General features: G+C 46.1%; 3 protein-coding genes across 4 annotated transcripts; 1 reads left to right on the forward strand and 2 right to left on the reverse strand.

Annotated features, from left to right (window-relative positions):
- Positions 1-3,173: 3,173 nt before the first annotated feature.
- Positions 3,174-8,285, reverse strand: LOC136459331 (TOM1-like protein 7). Its single transcript, XM_066459197.1, has 9 exons — positions 7,996-8,285; positions 7,045-7,123; positions 6,827-6,925; positions 5,767-5,880; positions 5,109-5,257; positions 4,941-5,022; positions 4,771-4,856; positions 4,378-4,602; positions 3,174-4,297 (listed from the first exon to the last, which is right to left on the reverse strand). Exons 1-9 carry the CDS (start codon positions 8,142-8,144, stop codon positions 3,400-3,402), a joined length of 1,881 nt encoding a protein of 626 aa, XP_066315294.1. The 5' UTR covers positions 8,145-8,285; the 3' UTR covers positions 3,174-3,399.
- A 6,099-nt stretch (positions 8,286-14,384) lies between these two features.
- LOC136459332 (succinate dehydrogenase subunit 5, mitochondrial-like) lies at positions 14,385-17,970 on the forward strand. Its single transcript, XM_066459198.1, has 4 exons — positions 14,385-14,616; positions 15,774-16,078; positions 16,159-16,344; positions 17,610-17,970. The coding sequence occupies exons 1-4, from the start codon at positions 14,478-14,480 to the stop codon at positions 17,664-17,666; spliced, it is 687 nt and encodes a 228-aa protein (XP_066315295.1). The 5' UTR covers positions 14,385-14,477; the 3' UTR covers positions 17,667-17,970.
- A 300-nt stretch (positions 17,971-18,270) lies between these two features.
- LOC136456754 (amino acid transporter AVT6C-like) lies at positions 18,271-25,367 on the reverse strand. Of its 2 annotated transcripts, none has more exons than XM_066456714.1 (5): positions 24,890-25,367; positions 24,604-24,756; positions 19,373-19,576; positions 18,808-19,273; positions 18,271-18,725 (listed from the first exon to the last, which is right to left on the reverse strand). In XM_066456714.1, the coding sequence occupies exons 1-5, from the start codon at positions 25,299-25,301 to the stop codon at positions 18,575-18,577; spliced, it is 1,386 nt and encodes a 461-aa protein (XP_066312811.1). In that variant the 5' UTR covers positions 25,302-25,367; the 3' UTR covers positions 18,271-18,574. The 2 variants fall into 2 exon arrangements, with proteins under 2 accessions (XP_066312811.1, XP_066312810.1); XM_066456713.1 differs by lacking the exons at positions 24,604-24,756; positions 24,890-25,367 and adding exons at positions 19,762-19,911; positions 20,011-21,736.
- Between the last annotated feature and the right edge of the window lie 432 nt (positions 25,368-25,799).

Here is a 25,799-nt window from a genome sequence, read left to right on the forward strand (position 1 = left end):
TTAAGTTCATAGAAACATATGCATAGATGTCAAAGGTCATCGGACAGTGACAGGTGCATGTGGGCCCTATAACTTAGGAGGTTCTGCCACACTTGGTGTTCTTCACATGGCTGATGCAGCCAAATGTCCTAAGGAAGGACACATTCGGCTTGCGTCCATGCCAAGCCTCGAACGGTGTCTTGCCCTTCAGGGCCTTGGTGAGCGTGTGGTTGAGGATGAACACCGCCATGGTTACCACCTCTCCCCAGAACTTTGCTGACATGCTTTTGGCCTTCATCATGGATCGAGCCATGCCGACCACCATCAGGTTCTGTCGCTCCACCACGCCATTCTACTATGGCAAGTACAGTACAGTGTGGTGTCGCACCATACCTTAATCCGTGCAGTACGTAATGAACTCCACCAAAGTGAATTCGCCGTCGTGATCAGTCCGCAGCACGCGCAGCTTCTTACCACTCTCCGCCTTCGCGCGTGCCTTGAACTTCTTTACCACTTTCACTACCTCATTCTTGCTGGTTGGAAGCTATAGCCACATGAACCGGTTGCAGTCATCCACCAGCAAGATGAAGTACTTGCGCCCGTTGTGCGTCGTCGGCATGATCGGCCTGCATAGGTCACCATGGACCAGCTTTGGGAATGGTAGCCTTCTTTACTTCCTGACCAGACAGCTGTCACATAGCTCGCTAGAGTGCTCGATATGAGGTAGCCCAGTCACCATCTTCTCTAGCCGACCAAGAGTGTTAAAGCTGAGATGGCCATACCGGGCATGCCACAGCCACTTCTCCTCCGTGTGCCATGCAGCCAAGCAGATGGGCTGCTCCACCTTCAAGTCGAGTAGGTACAGCTGGTTCTGGGACCTCTTCACCTTGGCAAGAAGCCGTTGTTCCTTGTCCCTAATCCTGAGGACGCCATCCTTGATCAGTACCTCGCTGCCTCGCTCATCCAGTTGGCTAATGATGATGATGCTTGAACGCAGCTGTAGGATGTAATATACATCCATTAGTGCGCAGTGCTCGCCGTTCTGGCACCTGAAGATGATGGTGTCGTGCCCTCGGATCGCCACCCTTGAGCCATCACCGAACTTCACCGTGCCGGTCATGTTGCCATCAAGCTCGAAGAAGGCTGCCTAGGAGCCCGTCATGTGGTTGCTGACGTCGGAGTCTAGGTACCACCGCTGCTCCTACTCGTCACCCACACATCTGAGGTGGACTTGGGCGCGCGGTTCGTCGAGGTTGACAGCCTTTAGAGACTTGTCGTGCCCTTTCACCACCATCACCTCTCCCTTCTCTTTGGCCTCAACGTTGTGCAGTGCATAGAACATCACCATCAGAAGAGTGGCCTCATCATCCCCATCAGCCTATGCTAAATGAGCCTTAGCCTTCTTCTCCAGCTTACGATTTGGGCACTCCTTTGCCTAATGGCCCGTCTTTCCGCAGTGCTGGCAGGCGTTGGGGTCGACCTTCTTCTTCTTCTTCTCCGAAAAAGCCTTGCCGCGGTGCTTGCCATTGTCACCGCGACTGGAGGAGGCTTCCCCGAACTTCTTTTCCTTCATTCGGGCAGTCTACTGCTCCTCTGTCAACAGCAGCTTGCCGCTGTCCGTCGTTGTTGTGGCCTGCTCCATGCGCTCGTCCACCGCCCATAGACGGCCTGTCACATCCTCAATGGTGAGGGTGGACAAGTCCAGCATCGTCTATATGGAGAGAGCAATCTTGATGTACTTCACCGGCACGGAGTGGAGGTACTTGGAGACTGCCTCTTCTTCGTCGATGGTGACGCCGTGTCTCTTCAGCTTGCTGATGAGCGACTGCAGGCGGAGGGAGAAGTCCTCCACTGACTCACCATTCTTGAACTTAAGATTGGCGTACTCTTGCTTCAGCAGCTGGGCCATCGCCTTCTTTGCGCGGTCGGAGCCGACGCGTATCGCTGCCATGGCCTCCCACGCCTTCTTAGCAGAGTTCTTCGCCCCCAACAGTTCCCTATACTCCGCTAGCACAGCAGCAAGGATAGCCTCCAACGCTAACATGTCGTCTTCTTCGTTGTCGGTGCCCTTGTCAATGGTATTCCAGAGCCGTCGGGCTCTGAGCTTGACCTTCATGGTCACCGCCCACTCGCCATAGTTGGTGCGAGTCAGCGTCGGCCAACTGGTGCCGCTGACCTCCCGCGCCGTGCGCACGACGACCTCCTGTCGTGGCTGGACAGCCACATCAGCGCCGCTGCTGTCGCTCATCTCCGAACCGTCGGTCATCGCCAATGGTTAGTCCGACGACAGCGCTTGTACGGCTCTGATACCACTTGTTGGTCCCTCGGCTGCCCTGCACCGGTAAACAGTAAGCTTACCAGCCCACTTACTATGGCTATAGGTAAAAGAAGATATTGAGAACAGCTCACACACACAGCACAAGCTCAGCACTTGCTGAAAACTCTGCTCGTGGATGTGACAAACTGAACTGAGTTTTTTCATTATCTTCGAATGAAATATATATAGTTGTAGCTCTACTAGGTACATGGTTGTTGAAAATGAGGGCAGATTATGTCTAACAAAGTCCTCGGTACCGGCCCTCATTTCCCGTCCTTCGTATGAGCCAACAGACTATCTCATATTCACCATTGTGTATAAATAAATGTACAACAGAAGAATGGTTAATGGGCCATGCGAGCGCTGCGCAGCAGACGTAGGCACGTAGCGGGCTAGTGGCCGCGGTGGCGATGGCTACATGTCGAGAGAATCGCTTCAGCAGTTTGAGATGTTCAACATAGAGGAAGTCGCGTTTAGGAGTTTATATTGCTCCTAATAAAATCAACGCTTACTGAGGTACTAGGAGTACTTCTTTGACAAGACATCTTAAAAAAAATACAACTATCAGTTACGTGCCAATTATAGTGCTTCACGTTTGACTAAGTTTATAAGAATAATATTTATATTTATGACTCCAAATTATTTTTTTATGAAAATATATTTTGTAATTAATCTAATGGTATTTATTTAATGTTATAAATATTTATATTTTTTCATCGATCAAACCTGATATACTAAAACATGACATTATTTCATAATTGCATTTACTTAGGGACGGAGATAAAAAAACGTTTCCTGAGTACTTCTACGGCTACCATTCTTTGACAAGACACGTCATAATTGCTAGAATGACACAGCAGTACAAACAGATTTCGCCACAACCATCCACCTCAGTGGAGCAATGCTATTAATCATTTATGTACATGAGCAATTGTCCACATCTCTGTTAAACTTAACAGTAGCACCCACGAATCAACCAATGCAGCCAAATCTGTCAAAGGAGGGAATGGCGATATACAGTAAATGTACACCGAATCAAGTAGTAATAAATAACAAGAAGGCAGCTACCGATCACCATCAGCTGTATATATAGACAAATAACCCTATTTCTTTCCGCCAATCATAGGTTGACCACCATTTGAGCTACCCATTGCAGTGGGCCCGCCCATCTTATTTCCACCACCAAAACTTTTCACATCGATCAAATCGCTGAATAGATTATCAGGTATGTAGTATGGTCTGCTAGATGCTGCCGAAGAATCTTTTGATTGTTGATTCACATTCATTTGTGTTTGATTTGCAGTCTGCCCATTGCTTGGTGAACCCACAGGACTGTTATGCTGAATTAACTGGGGGGCCACAAATGGTGTATAAGATATTGAAGAAGGGGGGTATGAAGCTGGGGGAGGTGCATAGGTGGCTCCTTGAGCAACAGGAGTGGCAACAGGGCGAGGATCTTGGTAATTAACCGAAAGAAAAGGGTTAGAATCAACAGGATGTGTAGGTGCCGCCCATGGTGGTGCAGGGTAGACATAGCCAGATGCATATGCAGGAGGCTGAGGTGGATATGCTCCGGTCTGGGCCCAAGGTGCAACGTAGTTGCTGTTCTGTGGAGCATATCCTTGGTTTGCAGTGTGAGGCTGGTAGTTTGAAGGATATTGTGGCACACTAGAAGGATATTGTTGCCCATTTGTAACTGTAGGTTCCTGAGGCCCATTTTGATGATGTGTAACTGCAGGTTGCTGGTGTCCATTTTGATCCTGTGCTGAAGAATCTGTTGAGGTTTCAAGAGTAGGACTGCACAAGGTGAGGCTTAGAAGGTCGATCATGTCCAGCTCTTTTGATTCAGTGCTAGTACTGGGAGCAGGATCAAGAAGAACCAGTGCATTGCTTGCAACAGAAGATGACGATTCTGAAACTGCTTGATCAATGGGTACAAGGGCAAGGTCCGCCCCAGTGTTGGATGATGCATTGTCGCTACTTACTACGGATTTGTTTTTCCTGCAGATGCATAAAGCATGAAGTGTTAACATACTGTGCAGGAAAGTAAAGTTGCCATTCTACAGGCTGCTCAGACATACCTTTGAGCTAGCTGGGCAAACTCATCTTCCTCTTCTTTAACATTATCATTATGTTCAGGGGGTGCAGATGGCTTTACTGCAGGAGCCTCCCTAGGAGCCTCAATTGCCTCTCTCACAGGTGCTTCAACCGCCAAAGGAGCACCAGAGGCCACAGCATCATACTTTGAAAGTACGCTTTGTAAGAGATCATTTATCTCCAGTCCTTGCTTTAGTAACTGTTCGTTCCTAAATAGCATCAAACATCTCAAAAGTCACACGCGTGCTATACAGCAGACACAGCAATGCCATGACTCCAATAAACTACGATGGATATGAAAGAATAATGGGAACCATGCAAGACCATTGCAGATCAAAGAGAAAGGAGTGGCAATATTAACACCGCAAAATATTTACCCTGATGTACTGACAAACTGCAGAAGCTTTTGTTGATTTGAGCGACACTGGGTCACAAGATCTGTGATAATTTCATCATTAATAGCCTAGGTCCAAACAAATTTAAGAGGTCAGTCACCCACATCAATTAGAGTTAGCAAGAATAATTAGAGAAGATAATTCTTACATACCATTCGATCAGATGGGTTTAAAGCATACACCATATCATTCAGTAGGTTTGTGACATTTCGAATCTTACTCAAATCTCCTAAACTGTAACCAAAGAAAAACGCTGCTAAAATCATGAGACAGGTTAATTGAGTGAGAAAAGGCCAAATTAGTAAGGAAAAGGGCATAACCTCAGAGTCTCAACATCTGAGGACATTCTGTCACTTAGACTTCCCACAGCATATCTGGGTGAACCATAGGTCTGAGAATTATGTGTAGCTGGAGGAGTAAATATTGGTGGGGCATCTATAGGACGCTTTGGGAACACCACACCTGTCGTCTGCAGCAAAGTTTGTCAGTTAGCAGAGATACTTGCAACCAAAAGGATTGTTTCCAGAAAAGCCAGAGAGGCAGAAATGGATCTGTGCGGCTGTGCCACTTAAAAAAACAGAATCTGGGGAAAAAATGCTATTCAGTACTTTTTACTTGGGAAGATGCCACTCAAATTCTCTGTTGCTTTGAAATATCACATTTTCTCTCCCTTTTCTTATTTCCCATCTTTCTCTCCTAGAAATGAGATAAGGGCAGGGATTGAAACAAAAGTAGAAAGATAGATTTGAAAGCAATGAGAAACTTGAGTGGCATTTCAAAAAAAGGAAACAGAGTGACATTTTTCTTTTCAAGCGCCATGTTTTTTAATAGCTTGCTAAAATCAAATTTGGCAGAAAGAAGGGGATGCTTTGGCATAACCACATTATTGATGCATGTTGAACGCAGGACATGGTTCTGAAACCATGCACTGACAACATATAACATAAAAGATATTTCAAACAAAGATCAGTTGCATACCTTTACTTCAAGATATGCCCAATGATATTGTGGGTATTTACTTCCAGGTCCACCAAATGCCTCTTGCCAGGAGTCTAGAAGTAATAATATTTTATCCCTTACCTGCATATCATTCTGAAAGCAAATTCCAAAACAGAGATTGCTTAAAATCCTAAAATGGATGTCAGGTTATTGGAGGTAGTGAGAAAACAAGATAGGAATAGATCACAAATAAATTAAAATGGATCTTTCTAGAACCAAAAACTATGGCATGTCAGATGATCCAAAGGAACATAGGTAATGTCGTGATAGTTAGAGAAGGAGAAGCTGCTCTAGGTCTCTAACAATGATGGTTCGACTCAACAAAAACAATAATTTATGGCTTCTCATTGCAAAGGACTTTAAAAAAAATACTTACAAAGGAAAAGGTGTGTTCTGGTAGCTGCAGAATATGGAATTGTAGGCATATGGATATGAAAAAAACTCACTACTTTGACACTCTGATACTAATAATGACGTACTCCCTCTGTGCCAAATTATAAGTCGTTCTAGATTTTCTAGGTACATAATTATTACTATGTATCTAGACATACACTATAGCTAGATGCATAACTGTTGTTATGTACTCAACCTAGAAAAGCCAGAACGACTTATGTATCTAGAAAAGCTAGACATACTAATAATGACTCGTTAGTGTGGTATTTAATAGAAACAGGCATACGATGACACCACTACTAAGATGATGGACATTATCCATGTAGCTTCAATTTATTAGTTTTTTTTTTTTTTTGGAAAGATAAGAGGTTCTGGCACAACAGTTCAAAATTGGCACAAACAATCATCTAATCACATTCTAGGACCAGTTAATTCATGGTGTTACCACCAATGAGAATCTAAAGTTTCCAGACCAAAATATTCATGGGGATTAGTATGCTCTCCAGTTACGCACTGAACTAGTTCAACACATACAATTGCTACTGAAACTGTTCAAGACTAAAGAAAATCTGGTTTAAAATTGTACACTAAAAAAATATAGGAAATATAAAAGTAAAATAAGGAGAATACTATATTATATATATACCTTCTTCTGGATAATTTTAACCATTTCTTGCAGAACATGCTGTTCAGCAACTTCAAACTGAACATATTCACCACAATTCTTCATCATTGTCTCCAAAAGCTGCACCAATTTATAACTGATATAAATAAAACAAATAAAGCTTGTATTCATATTGTGTATTAAAGTATTATATTAAATAATTCTCGCATGTTTCATCATACCACAGTGAAAGTACATACCGTCAAAGCAAAAAACTGAACCTTTGGGTCCTTGTTCTGCAATCTCTTTTTCACTGCCTTCACCGCATCCTTTGTTTGCCTGATTCAGATGTTCAAAATCAGTCCGATAAGCTGATAGGTACCGGAAGCCCAGAACCAATAAATCTTAAAATTCTCCAGTCATGGTAGTGTAACGAAACCATACGGCTCTTCCAAGCAGAAAGGCTAAATGAAATCTTAGTATAAGATCAAAACCTATACACCATACAGGTAAAAACAAACCGCAATTTCAAGTTTGTCTGCATGTCAATGGCATGGGGCCACAGTTTGTCTTAATCATGAATAATCATTACGAAGAAAAGTTAGACAATGTTAGCATCAGTTGTTCCACTCAGCTCATGGGATTGTAATAAAAAATAACAAGGTAATTGACACACTCATTTATCATTCCAACAAGGGCAACACTTACTGGAAGTTTCCCATACCCAAAAAAACAATATATGCTAGAATCCTAACTGTGGCCCTTTGTGAATTTTATCACTTTGATTGCCTTTTCCACACAAGGTTCACAAATATTCTTATTCTCCCATGCTTGTATGCAGGTAAAGTTCACAATTGGAGGGGCTATATTACCTACAAAAATAACCATGCGAGAGGGCAAAAGCCAAGCTATATAGCTAAACTATTTTTTCCCCAACGTACGCCAAAGGCTAAAGTTAAGGGCAATAACAGCATCTAGTTTCAACGCCACTACACCGAGGTACTGAGGTCATCTTATTGTGCTTCGAATATACATGGCGGAGCAGACTCCTGATGTCCACTCATCCAATTGTCAAACCCCACCAAATTCTGGCCAAAACACAACGGCGACTGCGCCGGCCGGCCAACACCCACAAAAGCCAAAGCGAGTACCGAAATCCCCTACAAATTCGCCACGCCACCTCGACGAGGAGTGGGAGGTAGCGCGCTCACCAGACGTCGGCGTTGAGGATGTCGCAGATTTCGAGGTTGACCGCCCAGTCGGGCCCCATGAGCAGGTGGCTCGTGGCCTTGTCCACCCGCGACGACACGCTCGGCCGCGTCGCGGGCGCCGCCCCCACCATGGCCCCTGACGGGTACATCGCCAGCCGCCGCCCACCGCTGGCGGGAAGGGCTAGGGTTCCGACCGGACGAGGAGGATTGGAGGAAGGGAACCGGCGCCGTTATTAGCAACGAGGTTTGCGAAAAATCAGGGGCCGTTAAGGCAGCTCTGCGGAAGCAGACTTTTCCGGTTATCAATATCAACCGTCGTGAAGCGCAGAGGAGGGGTGCTTAGCTGTCAAGCCCTCGTGACACGTCTCGCTACTGACAAGTGGGCCCTGTCACGAGAACAAGCTCTTTATAGTTGGTCATCAGACTAGGTAGCACATTTGTTCATCCCACGGTGAATTACGTTGTAAGCACCGCCTTTGTTTGCGCTAATTTTTTATACTCCGATTCGGTGAAAAAATTGAAACTTGAGCATAAAATATTCAGCCTTCTATCTGTATTTATTATTACTAGTAGTTCTAATAAGATTACACAAAAAAACAAAATAAAGTACGAATCGTTGACAATCCAGAGATATCATCATTCAGTACTCTTTTGATTTCTTATGGTGATTATTCCTTTTAACAGAGCCTAGCAAGAACCTTAAAACCGGTGTGCTAGCTCTTGTTTGTTGTGATTGGACGATTCATTTTGGAGCCATCGTCGAGGTGTTATGTATATTAGTGTATCCACTCGGGGTGATGAGGTCCATGGTCATGGATGACAGGATCATCGAATTTAAAATAGTGTTGACCTCCACTGCAAGGATGTAACAGCTAACCACTCCTTGGAGCCGGTAGCGGCGAAAGCTTGCTGTTAATGAACAAAATTTATTCATGTGAGTATGTGAAATTGGGATTGGTAGTTTGTTAATGGAGAATGCTTCCATGATAAAAAAAAAATACAAAGATGTACCATTTACAGGTGTCAGGTCAGGAACGAGTGATTTTGACTACCTGGTGCTTCCAAATACACGAAAAAAACGTTGACAAAGGGAGAGCAACTTTTGATTTGCGATACACGTACATCAGGTACATCCAACTGACTATTGGATAAACAGTGAGAATATCATATTTTCTTGAGCATGTAAATCTATACCTAATATGTAAGGAAAAGAATATAACGGTTTTACAAGATTCTTTTATTGGAACCGAAGAATATTCAGATTCAGCCTAGCTAGCCCATGTAATATACCAACCACTTTTTTAAAAGAGATTATCTCAGCTTTTAAAAAAGACAGTATAAAAGTCATACAAACTGGGGATACAGCTAACAGTGCTAAACAAAAGAAGCTTCCAGCTCCGACAGACATCAAACAAAAGAGCTATTCCTATTACAGAGCCATGATATGAGAATTGGGCTCTTTCATAGTTTCCTTGCTCATCAAATCAATTAAGCAGCGAACCGCCTTTCTTCATCTTGACTTTGTCTTTCTCCTTGAATAGCTTTGTCCATATCTACAGCAACTTGATACTCCCGGCCCATGAATCACAACATTGGGGTTATTGGAAAAAAATTCTTAATCGTCAGAGAGAGAGAGAGAGAGAGAGAGAGAGAGAGAGAGAGAGAGAGAGAGAGAGAGAGAGGGGAGGGGAACCGTAACATAATGACTATATATATATATATAGTGCCCATGTTAAACCTATAAAAAAGAAGAAAACCGCTCTTAGAAAAACTCCAAGCGACCAAGCCTCTTTGGCAACCAGTTTGAGAGAGAGTCCTTGTACTCATGTTGGGATTCTATCACATCCATAGGCCTCTTGAATGCAGCACCAAAATTATTGATACGTGGGTCGGGCGGCCAGATCTGGGTCACCGCCTGGCGGCCAGCTACCCGTATGCGCTGGGGGAGAGGCATCTGCTGGGGCGCTTCACCTGCGACGAGTTCTTCCTCGACTTCGAGGCCACCACCGGCTCCGAGACGCAGACGCGCACCGACGAGGAGCATTCGGTGCTATGCATCACCAGCCGCCGCAACTTCGTCCACGCCGCTGGAGTGGCTACCTGTGGGTCCGGGCCGGCGCGCGCCCACAAGGGCTGTAGTTGCGCCCTATCCCCACCCTAGCTCGCGCGCGGGCAAGGTAAGGCAGCGTCCTGTGGCTCTGCGTTCAGCTGGCTTCCGCAAGATGATGGCCAACTGGCTCACCATTGCCGTCCTCGTAGCTCCGAGATGAGGGCTACAGTTCATGGGTACGAGGAGTTCAGGCGAAAGCCGTGCAACTGTGCGATCGACGGCGACGTCATCCGGCGCCGTTTACCTCCCTTCCCTGGAGGCGTCGATGTAGCTTCGGTCGTCGACGGTGGATGTCACTTTCCTTCTTCTCGAAGGCATCGACATAAGCACACCTGTCCCTATCCGCGCTCCACATGTCCTTGTGTAGATGCTCTCCAATCCCTATCATGTTATCGATCTAGCTACCCTCCTATCCCTTGTTTTATGTACACACCACTTGCTACCAGGTGCTCGATAACAACGCCTTGGTCTGTTGTCCTCTAAAATCTCTTGAGTGCTTCGCTTCATCATATGCTAGGTTGCGAGGATCTTGATCTTCTCTGGATCTCCTCATTCTCTCCCTGATAGTCCTCCCCCTTTGAGGCTTCTTTCTCCCAAATGGTGTTGGTGGACGTCGGTTGGAGCCCAGATGCACTCACAGGTGATGCATCTCGCGGTTGCCGTCTGTGGGCTTCGACTCAATGCCTTGCAGCCTCCTGGCTGTCGTCTATTGGATCTCACTCAGTGCCTTACAGCTGCATGTGGTTTAGAATTCTTTGGAGTCTGTCATTGATGGTGGCACTTGTTAGGAAGTAGTGTTTGCATTCGCTTTGGTTAGTAGGTTGGGCTTGTAGCCAAATCATGTTGTTGTTGTTGTTGATGTCTTTATTCTCTCCCCCCTCTTGTACCCTGTTGGACCTTTCAAGGGTCACCCATTGTACTTTGGTGGGCTCCGGTCCCTTCCACCCACCAGCTCTGCCTGCATCTCTATAGAATGAAATCAAGTGGGGATCGGTTTGATCCCCCCGTAGTTGACCTCAAAAAAATGCAACATTCAAAAATATGACTCGGAGTTTCAAGTTTATTGCATATGCAACAATTGGGGATTAATTTTCCTCATGGAAGTGGTGCATTGTAGCTTATAATAGAAAGTTTGGCACGTGAAGATTTTGATTTCCAGAGGAGCTTACCTTTTCAAATAATAAGCCTACCAGATTGACTATACCCTCTTGGTTAAAAAAGTAATGCAGGGACTTAGTTGATAAAATTTTGGAGTTGTCAAGAGTCCAAACTACTTTATCCCTATTAGTTTTGTCTATTTCTGTCTTCAAAAGGAGTTTTCATAACTCATTCTATTGCATCAGCTCCCTAAACAAACTTCTCCTGAATAGAACTTTCCACTTGCCATATTCCCAAAACCCTTTGCACTGGTGCTTCTGGGTTCCCACATATCTCATAAAGTTTGTGGAATTGAATTTTGAGAGGCGCCCCTTTTCTCCGGGCATCACTTCAAAAATCTTGCCTTGTTTCCTCTAGAGATGGCAATGGGTACCAAAAACCTGATGAGTAAACAACCCTGTTAGGGTATGAGTATGGGGCATTTTAACAAACCCCCCCCCCCCCGTCCACACGCGTATGCCATTCGATGGGTATATGTCACCCATACGGGTGGTGGGTATGGAGGAAATCTAGACCCAACATGGATGATGGCGTGAGTGGTGGAGGTTTCAAACTCGATGGGGGCATGCCCCTCGTTGTTTTCGTACATGATATTGTCCCTAGTTTCCTCTGTGTACTCCACATATTGAGAACCCATTTAAACAAATGCTTGACATTGACACATTGTGCACCTTTTTTCAAAACTGTGAAGATCCCTTATGATTGGAGCCAAAGAAGTCCCCCCTAGAATATTAAGTTTTAATAGTGCACACCACATGTCATGTGAGCATGTCTCAATCTTCCAAATCCATTTATAGATTAGGCATTGATTCATTGTTTTCATATGTTAACCACGGTGGTCATTGGGTTTACACATTGAAGTCCATCTAGCCATATATGATACTTCAAAGGTAGCATCTGAAAAAAAACTCCCAAAAAAAACTAAACCAATAGTATCCATTTTTGCACGAGCTCCCTTTGCAGGACAGTAAAAATGTGTGCGTACATAAGAAGATTGTTGAGGCAGATATTAGTTAAAATCAATTTTTTAGAGGTCCCGCCGTTTGACCATTTTATTGTATATCCCTTGAAATATATCACCACACTTAGATCTTTATCACAAATCGGAATACATGGGTTCTTCGTGGGCAGCCCCTTGTAGTTAAGCGCATTTGCTTTCATCTCATTTTCTTCCTAGTTATATCCAAAGATGACCACCTTACTTTTATGAATTTATTTTGAGACCCGGTAGCCACTCAAAACAACATAAGAGTATTTTTCTCTCTCAATATATATAAGAGTGTTTTGAGATTCGTAACACTCACCAACCACTGAACCAGCCTGTTATAAAAAGAAGTTGTTTAGGCAACAATTTTTTTAGCAAGTCTAGTCAACAGCGGAGTAATTTTAGGACAAGCAACACTCGATTTTTGGCCCTTAGATAGATACAAAATAAAGGTCCTAGATCAAATCCCCCCTCTCCATCTTATCTTCCTTCTTCCTCCGCGCACCCTCACTCGACTTGACCCCCTGACGGTTCGCTTGCCCCTGCCACCTACACCTCCCTACCTAGCTCCAGCTGTTCCGTTATCGCTGTCCACCACGCCCTGGTCTTGAATTCCATCAGATGTGTGCTTCCTCCTTGACGTCTTCTTCATCTACGGCCAAGTTCCCCTATCGCCACCACCTCTCGCCCGTCTCTAGCAGCGCTCGACTGCCTACAACCGCCACCACGTTAGCCCGATGGAGATCCTCAAATTATCTCCATCACACCCTCGTCCTTTCCCCGCCTAATCCCCACTGTCCGGCACGGTGCCACCATCGCCTCGCCCCATGCCACCCCCAACCCATGCTCGCCACTAGCACCGGGCCTAACTTCTCATTGGGCCCAACAATCCTTCTAAGCCCGTTGAATTCAGGTAACCTCATGAACTTCAAACCCTAGCTCTAACTTTACTGGAGTTGAGGAAGAAGAGCACTGACATTCTTAGAATGACATAAAAATTCAGAGTGAGATGTGACCTTAAATTTAATGTTTAGGTTTGCTTAAAAAGAGTGTGTTTGGTACAGCTCCGCTTCATTGGTGGAGCATCCTTTTTCAGTTTCAGTTCTAGAATAATTTCACAGGTAGAGTTAAAGTTGCTGGTAGAAACGTTTGATAAAATAGCCTCACATGATAGATGAAAAGAATAAGGTCCCGTTTGACATGACTTTACTTCACATGTCTAGCTCCTTAAAACATGCTTTCACAAAAACCAATGCATGGCACACCAGGGCGAGGTGAAGCCGGGAGGAGCCACTATTGTCTCGGCTTCACCCTCTGCATATCCTGTGAAAAGCACGATTTAAAAGGCTTCGAAGTCATTTGGTTTTATCCGTTTGGCATAAAACGACTCTAAGCAACTGTCGTTCTCAGGCTTTGCGGACTGGGCCCGTAGTTCGCGAGCAAAGTTCAATTGGGCTGGTTCGGTGGTAAGCCAGAAATAGCAGGAGTCTTTTACCTTGGTGTTATTATAAAAGTTGATAATTATACACAAGCCATTAAAAAGTTGAGTTCTCACATGTGCCATTGCTATGAACTCTTTTGCCCTTCACGCCACTTCCGTCAGATTTAGCTCTAGCGATGTCAAACCATGGGTGTAAAAAGTCAAAAATACCCTCAGATCTGAATATGCAATTAATTTTTTGAGCATCTTAATGAGCTCAAATGAAAAAACTCAAAACTAGAAAGTTGTAGACCTCAACAATATCTACAATTTTTATATAAAAATTATCTTTATTTAATTCCGTACAAAAAAAGATATGATTTGATATGATTAATATGTCTTAGAAAAATTATATTTTTTATACGGAATTAATTGAAGATAATTTTTATATAAATATTGAACTTTCTAATTTTGAGTTTTTTAATTTGAGATGGTTAAGATGCTAAAAAAATTAATTGCATATTTAGACCTAAGGGTATTTTTTATTTTTCACATCCGCTGTTTGACACTCTTAGAGTCAAATATGACAGAAGTGACGCGAAGAGTAAAAAAGTTTAGAGCCATGGCACCTGTGAAAACTCAAACTTTTTTTTATGGCTCACGGCTAATTACCAATTTTTATAACGGTAAAAGCCTCAAATAGCAGCTTCCTCCCGCTGCGTCTGACAGCCCGTCCATCGCCATCAACCCCACGCAACTTCGCAAGAGCGCCTCAACCTGCATCTCGCGGCGATCTCCCTGACTCGGCGATGGCCGCCGCCGCCCTCCGCTCCTCCGCCGCACGCCGGCTCCTGCGCCTCGCCCCGGCAGCCTCGTCGGCTCTGTCTGCTGCTTCCCGGCCCACCGCCGGGATGGCGCCGCTCTCGCGCCCGATCGCCGCGCTCTCAGGTACTCCTCCCCACGCCTCTCTGACTACTTGTTGATTTTACCGCATGTGGGTGCCTCGATCAGACTGATCTCTTTATCGGGTGCTTTCGGGTTGCTTCCTGATTAGGATCCTCCTAGATATGTTGCTCTAATTACTAGGGAGATTAAAACTCTAGATTGATGCTAGTGGGGAGATTTATTGCAAGGCCAGAAGCTATTACTCCGTAGGCAAGGGTGTTACTATGCGAGAGTTTATGATTTACTGGGGTCGACATACTCTAGCTCTGTGTATATCAACATGAAGATAGAGAGTTGCCTGGACACATGCATACCTGCTCAGATGTGAAATGTGTGGTCCTAGAGTGTTTCTTTCTAGGCTGATGTCCAATCAAACTATTGAATGCACTCACTTTCTTGTTTATAGAACACATGTATTTCGAGTGATGTTGCTTGAAAGCTAGAACATCGGTTACTTGACAATGAGGCCTTTGCTTATGAAGCAACTAGACAAAAGGTTGTCTAGCCTTTGTTTGAGTACACGGGCTTCAGGAAGTCAGCAACAACAAGTCATTATTTATGTTTTTCATGCATGAGGTCAGGGGTGCCATGAGATTGTGACTATTTAGGGTTGGCCCATCCTGTGTTGATGGCTGCAAGGAGGGTTGGTTTGAGTGAAGGTCGAAGGGAATAAGGGACATCTTGTATTTTTTCACACTCCACGTTTGGGGATGGGGGAGGAGGGGGGGGGGGGGGGGGGGGGGGTGCTTTTATGTAACCCCAATAGTTCTGTTCCAATATATTGTGTTCTTAATCTTGAACTTAGGGATATAGTCATTAACTAATAGGGGAATACAAAGGTTGCCTTTTCCATGTTATTTTGCAAAGAAAATACTTGGTTAATACTAATCTTTCATTCTAATAAAATATGCGCTGAATTCTGTGAGAGAAATGGTTAAAGAGGATTCAAAGTGATTAAACTTACTTTAACGAGATTAAATTGTTTTATGTGAAATCGTTCGAGCTGTGGATTTTTTTTCTTTGATTTGTGTTTATATATTTGGGGGAAAAATGCTAGAAGACTCAAATGCCTTGTTTGTTTTTATTATGATGTGATTCTAGTACTGCACTTCACTTAAAACTTCTCATTCTTAATTAGCTTGTCCATGTTATAAGCTCAGGTGGGAACAATCCTATCTCATGGAAACTGAGGCGCTTCTTCAGTTCAAATGAAAAACACTTGCCTGCAATATCTGACCCAGAGATAGAATCTGCATTTAAGGATTTGTTGGCTGCTAGTTGGAATGAACTTCCAGATTCTCTCGTAGCAGAAGCAAAGAAAGCAGTATCTAAAGCCACCGATGATAAGGCTGGTCAAGAGGCTTTGAAAAATGTATTTCGTGCAGCTGAGGCGTGTGAAGAATTTAGTGGAACCTTGGTTACCCTAAGAATGGCTCTTGATGATCTTTGCGGCCTGACTGGCGAAGTCGGTACTTGTTATCTCTGTTTCCTCATGTATTTTTTTGGGGTGCTTATATCAGTCTGATCAAGACAAATCTTTTGCAGAATGTGGGTCCCTTGCCTGGTTATATTGAAGATGCTGTTAAAGCTGCATATAATCACTACATGACATACCTGGAGTCCTTTGGCCCTGAGGAAAATTATCTAAGAAAGAAGGTGGAGACTGAGCTGGGGACAAAAATGATACACCTCAAGATGAGATGCAGTGGCATAGGTTCTGAGTGGGGAAAGGTATGACTTCTGAATGTTACTTGTCCCTGTGGTACAGTTTTACTTCAGTATCGTCTTATACTGTAGAAAATTAGAATATGTTGCCTGATACTCTTGTGATTCTTGATGTTTGTACTTTGTTGAAGTTTCTCTAACTGTGCCATAGTTCCTTTAAGATGATGGTCAGTTTTTGTTCCATATGCAGTGTTGCTGCATTTTTAATAGAATTTTATCTTGTTTATTGCTTGACTGATTTTTGTATCATTGAATTTCCCATGCTTGGTCTTTTGCCTATCGCAAGAAAATCTATTAAAAATCTGAGTCTGTATTTTCCTCAACCATCCATCCATTATTTTCCATATGTGGAAGCCCATGGTTTCCAGAACTGGTGTTAATTGTTCAGTTGCAAGTGGGATCCTAAACCTTGATATTGATTGTATTTCACCTGGTACAAAAAAAGATTTAAATTTTAAGCAAATTATATGTAACAGCCAACCATAGCTGGCTGTCTTGCTGTAAGTGTTCATGCACTGAATGCCATTGCAAGATCTGGTAAGGATTGTTAAATTAGTTTGTCATGTATGTCATATAACTCTTGGTACTGGAAATTACATCCAATTGCACTTTGCATGTGAAATCTGAAGTACCAAATATGGTTCCCCTTCTGCCTGTGACGAGGTGACAGCAACCGGTTGTTTTGTTACCACCAGGGACAAGCTAATGTCAATCCTCTCTGCGGGTAGGATTTTGAGAAAAAGTATATTGGACATTTTGGAATTGGTGATATGCGAGTTAGATTTGCTTTATTGGTTCAGGGTAACTTTTGTTTTTTTCAAATTGGTAAATTTTTTCCCTTTTTCTCTGACTTTCACCATAAACTAGCAAAACAAGCATGCATTCGGGCTGATTCCTGGCCAATATTTTCTGGTCTTCCTCCATGATCTTACGGCATTACTAGCAGGCAAGCAGCTTTATAAGAATCACATGGGTGTGCTTTTTCGAACACCTTGTGCACATAATCATAGTGTACCATTTATGGGGAAAGGATGTTCTGGTCCCGTGTCGTTATTACTATGAAAATGTACCCTTCTTCTTTAGTTTGTTTTTCATCGGATTATTTTCTGATGATGAAAATGAATTATGTCCTGCTCGACCTCATAGCACGTATGGAATTATGTTCTCGTTTCGATACACGTCGAGCCTGCTTGTTGTGTCAGGACTGAAGCTAGTGAAATAGCATATATATTTAGGACTCCTTACTCATAATTTAATTTTTCTACTTGCAGATCTCCCTGATTGGCACCTCAGGGATCTCAGGTTCCTATGTTGAGCTAAGGGCATGATGGGAAGTCTGCAGATCAGAACCATGGAAATCATCGATGAGCTGAGGAAGTCTTTAGATCAGAATATGTCGCGCTGCATTTTCCTTTCCCCTTTGTAGCTACCATGGCAATAACAATGAGATCATCAAGCAGCTGTGCACTTCAAGTAACCCAAATACTGCCGTCTTTGTGTCTGTAATAAGAATGTGTTTCATGTGCGTGAAGTCAATTCTGTTAATTTTTGGCATGCGCCTGATTTCTTGTTCAACTGTTGTGAAGTGTATACTTTGTTCATGAAGCACTGATCATATGCCTTCCCTCGCTACTCAACTTCCTTCAGCATTGCAAAAATACAGTGACCTGCCATTCTTTTATGCAAGGGTTTAACAATCTCAATATGTGATTGCTATATTAACTAGTGGATTATAGCATGTTAAATTTAGACCTTTTCCAATCACTTAAAATATAAAATGTACTAATTAAAATGATGTGTATGCCATATGCGTAAATTTGCTCATTTTAATATTGGGCATATATATAGATTGTACGCTATAAATATTAGGGAAATTATTTGTTTATTGACAAGGTGCCTTTACTCACAGTAGGTGACAAGACAGGTGGCATATAAGGGAGACGGCTAACAAGTGGCCTGTAATTATTTGCAGCCCTGAAAAAGAAAAGCTCATTGATTTCTATTTTACACAGTAATGTATCACCAGTACAAGTATACAACATTGGCCAGCTGGTAATTTCCTTACAGGTTACAGCATCTACCTACGTATCTCCTCACAAACATCTACGACATGAGGGGGGCACAGGCTAAACTTGCATCTCATGGGCCGAAGCAATCTCGCTGCAAGGAAGAATAACAGCAATCTTCAAACGGTTGGCCTGCAAACAATAACAGCATTTTGATTTGATCTGAGCCATCATCTGCTAGCTACATGACCTCCTCGGACTTTGTCACTGATGGAGCTCATGATGTTCGAGGCAATGGCGATGCTGCTCGTGACCACGGCCAGAATGATCATCATTGCCGCCAATGCCTTGTCCTTGCGCTTCGCTATTCCATGAACATCCCTGCAGAAAAATCGCAGTGTTAGATTCTAAGCTAGCATAGCATTGACAATGCAAAAAGTGGTTCAGAATCTGGCCGTCGTACTTGAGAACTATGGCGCCAGGGAAGATCAACGAGATGGTGACCGCGAACGTGGACCCGGAGTACTCGAAGAGCGTCCAGATGCTGGGGATCGCGATGGCCAGCGCGTAGAGCACCGCCATGAGCACGGCCGTCAGGGACACGAACCGGCGCGTGTCCGCGGCGAGCGGCCGGCGGCCCGGGAAGAGGAGCTCGTCGACGTTGACTCGGAGCGAGAAGAGGAGGAGCGGGAACACGAGCACGAGGTGCAGCGCGTAGCTGAGCCGCGCCGCGTCGTTGAGCGCCTGCGGGACGCCGGCCCCGGAGCTGCGGTCGAAGTTGGCGAGCACGTCGGCCATGGTGGCGTCCCCGAAGAGGAGGTACCCGAAGAATCCCACGGCGGCGTAGATGGCGGCGCAGAGCACGAGGGAGATGCGCACGGCCGTCTTCATGTCCGACGTCTTGCTCAGCTCCGCGCGGATCGGGTGCACTGCATCAGTTGCCAGCGACGTTTCGGATGAGGCAAAGTCGAGCAGCGTGCCAGGCAACATCATGCATGCATGGTGGTTGCAGAAGAAACCAGCAGTACCGTTGAAGTGGAAGGTGAATGCGAGGACGATGACGGGTACGGCGGTGAAGAGCTCGAACGGCGAGGAGAGTCTGGAGAAGTCCGGGAGCATCCGCGGCATGGTTGCAGTGCCCTTGAAGAGCGCGTACAGCGCGATCCCCAAGCTGATGAGCATGAACACTACCGCCAGTAGGATGGAGATGGCCGACGTGAACCTCAGCGAATCTGCATGTTGAAACAAGCTGGTGAATACCATGGGCAAACACCGACAGATCTTTACATATACCCATTGGCACGGTGACAAGTCGCGACGCCGGAATCAGCCAAGTTTTTCATAGCCCCACATACAGCAGGACCAACCAATGTTGCCCACGTTCTACACAATTCGCATCGAGGTACCGCTCACGTACCGACACGCTTCCGGAGCACAAGGGGCAGGAGAATCGCCGCGGCTGCCACCAGCACCACCTCCCAGCTGGTCCACCAGTGGCGCCCGAACAACTCCTGCAGCACCCCCGCGTGCGCCTCCCCGCCGCTCGCCGCGCCCGACATCACGTCCCCTGCACGGCGACTAGTCACTCGCACCGGCCGGAACAGCCTCGCACGCTAGCAGCTAGCGCTGGCATGGCCGCATGGCCGTGTGGGGCTCGTGACGTTACCGATGATGATGAGGTAGGCGGTGAGCGTCCCGAAGCCGTTGAAGGCGACGAACACGTTGAGCAGCTTGGCACCGGCGCGGCCGAACGCGTCGTCCATCAGCGCCGCGTACGACGGCGCGCCGCGGGTGTACCGGAGCATGAAGTCGACGGCGGCGTTGGCCAGGACCGCGACGCCGGCGATCAGCGCCACCGCCGGCGCCACGCCCAGCACGCGCATGGCCGCCGGGATCGACATGATCCCGGCGCCCACCACGCTCGTCGACACGTTGAACACCGCGCCCAGCACCGAAGCTGAGCCGCCCCCGCACGACGGGGCGTCGTCCCCGGCGTGCTCCGGCAGCAGCAGCGTTGCCCTCTCCGGTGTCGCGGTGTCCCTGCCGGCGCTGGGCGTAGCTGAGAACGGCAGGTTCTTGGACACCATGGTTTCAGTCACCAGTAGAGAAACGATTTTTTGATTCACTTCGAAATTTGGTTTTAGTCCCGGTATTTTTCACGTCTGGGATTAGAGAAACCTTTAGTCCTGGTTGATAGCTTCAACCGGGACTAAAGATCCCTGCCCAACAGCTACTGCGGCAGGCTTTTGCTGCAGAGGATCTTTAGTCCCGGTTGGAGCTACCAACCGGGACTAAATGTTAACTTTTACTCCCGGTTGGTCCCTTCAACCGTGAGTAAAAGTCTACTCCCGGTTGGAGGTTTCGTCCGGGACTAAAGGTCCCCTCCTATATATACAAGACCCGTCCTGCCCGCTGAGCACGGGTGTCTTCTCCGTCCACACAGGTGATGAACTTGTGCAGCTTCTCATCTTCTCTCTCTTTACCATCTATTAATCTCTAGTTTTCCCCATCTGTGTAGATCTAAAATATACTTTTTATCTTGTAGAAGCTGTGATCTTGTGGAAGTGGAATCGAAAGCCACAACCGAGGCAAATCAATCAGCCAAGTGAAGATTCATCCATCTCGTGGTGGTGATTCATGCAGATCCAGTCTGTGCGGAAGAAGGTTCAGGCGTAGCAACCCCTGCAGCCGCCAGAGAAGGCATTTCCATTTTTCCCTTTCCATTGATTTTTGTAATAATAAATCTATGCAGAGATACGGTGAATCCATCTGGTTCTTGCTAGTTAGTGCTTCCTTTCTTTAGTATATATGGACAAATCATTGCAGGTGCTTTGTTTCTTTAATCTAGGCAAGATTGCTATCGAATAGATAATTTTTTTGTTAACTAATATATAGGAAATCTTCAGATTTGGTATGTGGTGTTAGAATTTTTTTTGTTGATAAAATTAGCTCATACGGTACATTTGTATTCCAAGCTATTTTAGTTTATTATATTACTAATTTCATCTTTCTTTTGAACATTTGCATGTGTTATTTTGACTATCTGATCATGAAGAATGGAAGGCAAGGACTGTCTCGTCATGAAAAATGGAAAGCCGGCTATTGATTTTGTAGTGGTTGTCTGTTCATTTTGTAAAAGCTAGAAACTAATAGTATATTGCTCTAGTGCTACTGTTTTAGTAAACATTATTAAGCTTCTCGTGTGCTTGTGATAATTATTCAAACATTTCCTAGTGAGAATGTATACAGGGCATTTTGACTAACATGTGGCTGCAATCCAAACAGCTACCACAACTTTTTATCTAACATTTATAATAAACCAAACAGCAGCCATATTATAACCAAAAAAAACCAAACAACAGCTACCGTATTATAACCTTTATAACAAAAAAATCTTTAGTCCCGGTTGGTACCAATCGGGACTAAAGGGCCGACCCACGTGGTCAGACCGGAAGGCCTTTTTAATCCTAGTTGGTATTACCAACTGGGACTAAAGGTGGATCTTTAGTCCTGGATAAGAAACCGAAACTAAAGAAAAAATCCTTTAATTTCGGATTCGTGCTCCTGGCTAAAACATGACCGAAGGGGTTTCCAACTAGGAGTAAAGTCTATTTCTGTACCGGTGAGGGGATAGAAGAGGAGTGGAGCTCCGCTGGGACTGTTTGGTGCGCGCGCGTATGTCTGGGATTCGGCGGGTCGAGAGCGTATAAACGTGGCGAAGTGGCGAGAAAACGATGGGTGGGGCTGGCGTTGGGATAAGAGCTGAGTCACACACGTGAGGCAGATGCCCTGCCGTCGTCGGCGCGTCGTGCAGTCGTGCTGATGCTGCCCAGTGCCCACACAACCCGCTGGCAAGTGGGGCCGGGGTTGTCGTTAGCTGGTCATGTCAAGTGGCCCACTGGCCCGTGTATTTTGTAAGTATTTTTAATGGGTGTCATCCACGAAAATGATGTCCAATAATAGCCTGCTGCGGTAATGTAGTCTTGTTTAGTTCACTCCAACTTCTAAAAAGTTGTTACAGTATCTGTCACATCGAAAGTTTGCGGCCCGTGCATGGAGCATTAAATGTAGACGAAAAGAAAAACTAATTGCACAGTTTGGTGGGAAATTGCGAAACGAACGTTTTGAACCTAATTAGTCCATGTTTGAACACTATTTGTCAAATAAAAACGAACGTGCTACAGTAACCCTAAAATCCAAATTTCAAATTCCTGAAACTAAACAAGGGCGTAGTGTCGTGCAAGTGCAAGCGATATGAGTATGATTATATGTGACTATGTCCCAGATTTTGGCTTGTTGCGTTTTGCTTCAATTCTTTTGCCTCAGCGTGACTCACGTGACCAAGATTCCCAGAGTTTAGGCTTTAGCACAGAACAAGCAGAACTTCCCTCCTGAAAGAAGGTTGGTCATATTTGGAACTTCGAATGCCAATAAACATCAATCTCAGCAACCTTCAAGCCGAGCCATAAGATGATATTGCACTGTACTGGGCAGTTAGTTGGAGAGGGGAAACGATAGCTGGATCAATACTAGTGGCACTCATTATTGAGTTTTGACCTTCTGGCATGCAAAACTGATCGTGCCAACAAATGCTCATGATGGCGACTACCTCATTTCTAAATCGCCGGATATGCTTGTGCTGAATTTATGTAACATTTGATGAACTTTCCCGTCCCATGACCATGAGGTGCCTAGTGCCATTTGCTAAAATTGGACTTCGACTATAGTAGTGCCACATAAATGGAGCATTCTGCTCAAGGAGAAGGAAAAAAGCTGGGCGCGAAGGGAGATTGAGAGAGTTTCATGGCACTTGGCGCAGTCAAGAGATCAGTGAAAGTTGTGTAGTGTCTTCTCTTTTTATTCCCTGTTTGGCGCCTCTTTTGCCTAATCACTATTGGGCACGCGTGCGCCGCTAACTGAAGCGACGAATACGACGACCCTATGGCCGGAACTGAGGAAGGGGGCGGGGGCGGGCGGAATGGCCAGCGGCGAGGTCGTCGCGGCCGGGGCGGTGGACAAGGCAGCGGTGGCGGTGGTTAGGGTTTCAGGTTTTGCGACCATTCAGTGTCGGGCGCCTTAGAAGGAGGGGCCCGGGGGTGGCGGGCGGCCCGATGGTGGTGGAGGGTTGAGGGGTGGTGAGCGAGGCGGCGGCGGTGCCGTCAAACGGGCGGAGGGAGATAACCGTATGGGTGGTGCCGACGGCGGGGGCGAGGAGTTGCCGATAAACTATTGGATTGGGATTAGGGAAGGACGGGTTCACCCGACAGGGGTGGTAGGTGGGTGGTGAGGTCGCCGGCGGCCTGGGTGGCGGTCGAGGCGTGCGGGGGCGGGGCTGGCCGGCTAGGGCTCCTGAGGAAGAAGAAGATTCGAGGAAGAAGGAAGAAGAAAAAGTGCGCGCTCTGTAGCAGTGCGCACGTCAGGTAAGATTATCGCCTCTTTTGGGGATATTATGTTTGTTTGCTGTTGGGGTTTTTGTTTAGAGGGGTAATGCTTGTGTGCGTTGTTTTCTGTTTCATCCACAGATGAATTTCGTTGCAGCAAGAACCGTGTTGCAAGCCACACGCCACAGGTTGAAACATGCAAGATACACGCTCGCACTCCAGCTAGCCAACAATGCCAACTACCTAAACGTTAAACCCATCCTCCCAAGAAAATATCAAAATAAACAAGAATAATATTGTGGCCACAGGCCACAGCCTGCATGTCTGAACTCATACACTAGCAGTTCAAGTGATACCATCATATCTTCATCACCATGGCCCGCCCACCAAACTGTCTATTTAATTTAAAACTTAGGGTCAGATCCAAGTCCACATGCGTTGTACTATCACTTTATCATATCGCCCGTGCAAGGTCATTTTTGTTATATTAAGGCTGTGTTTAGTTTCCAAAAAGTTTCTCAAAAAGTGCTACAGTAGCCATTATATCGAATCTTGTGATACGTGCATGGAGCATTAAATGTAGACGAAAAAAAAACTAATTGCACAATTTGGTTGAAAATCGCGAAACGAACATTTTGAGCCTAATTAGTCCATGATTGAACACTAATTGCCAAATAAAAACAAAAATACTACAGTAGCCAAATTCCCAAATTTCGCGAACTAAACATAGCATAAATCAGATTGGCCAGTTCCCCAATTGCTGCCATACAATCTCAACTGAACTGATTTTCTTAGCGAGTAATATCAACGAAACTATTACTCTGAGATTTAAAAAAAAAAATCAACCAATACACGGCACAACTGAAATGTGAACTTACCGACACGGCGGCGGAGCACGAGCGGCAGCAGAACGAAGACGGCGGTGACGAGCAGCACAAACTGCCTCCCCGTCCACCACTGCGGGCCGAACAGCTCCTGCAGCACCCCGGCGTGCTCGTCGCCTCCGCCGACGCTCCCAGACATCACGTCCCCTGCGCCCCGCGCACGACGTACAGACATTAATTATCACAATCGATTCGACCTGAATTCTCGATGAAGCTAGGATAGACTCCAGCGCCCGCGAGCGCGGCTCGCTGAAGCTGCAAGCAAGCTAGTATATCTCACCGATGATGATGAGGTAGACGACGAGCGTGCCCGCGGTGGTGAAGGCGATGAAGACGTTGAGCACGGCGGCGCCAGCGCGGCCGAAGGCGTCGCCCATGATCCCCGCGTACGTGGCCTTGGCCTTCTTGCCGCCGCCGGCCGCCCACCCCGTGTACCGCAGCATGAACTCCACGGAGACGTCGGCGAGCACGGCGACGGCGGCAATGAGGAACAGCGCCGGGACCACGCCGAGCACGCGCATTGCCGCCGGGATCGACATGATCCCCGCGCCTACGATGCTCGTCGACACGTTGAACACGGCGCCGGAGACCGACCCCCCGCCGCGGCCGTGGCCGCCCGCCGAGAACTCCGGCAGCAGCGGCTCGTCGTCTATCGCGCCGGCCGGCTGGCCTGTGCTCGCCGGCGGCGTCATTTTCGCGGGTGTTGTCGGGCGTGTGGGTGCTGGGTGGCGCTCGTCCGGGAACCAGTACTTAAAATAGCACGCGCCCGGTACCAGCTCTGAAATTACTGTTTCACTCTTCTGTGGTGAGGAAGGCTACGGAGAGCTCGTAACCGGTGGAGGGGGTGCAGTTTGGTCATTCCAGATGTTCGACACGACAGGCGAGGTGGGTATGACTGAGTTGGAGGTGAAGTGGCCTCCGTGGGCTCTTCCAATGCTGTGGTGTACCTGGACGGGAACGTGGCTCGGGTTCGTCTTTCGCGATTATACGGTGAAGCGGGACTTGTTGTTTAGCAATTAGCACAAGCAGTGACGGCGACACGAGCTTGGCCGGCCAGCCATTGCCCATTATTTGCGTTTTGGCTTATATGCCTGCAGCAGCAAATCACACTTTGGCTACCATTTCCTGCGAATTTTGTCGTGCGGTCATTCTCCGCAGGTCGCAAAACGATGGCCGACGACGCCAGTTCC

The sequence above is a fragment of the Miscanthus floridulus genome, chromosome 6 (assembly GCF_019320115.1).
Source record: "Miscanthus floridulus cultivar M001 chromosome 6, ASM1932011v1, whole genome shotgun sequence".
In the NCBI taxonomy this organism is placed as follows: domain Eukaryota; kingdom Viridiplantae; phylum Streptophyta; class Magnoliopsida; order Poales; family Poaceae; genus Miscanthus; species Miscanthus floridulus.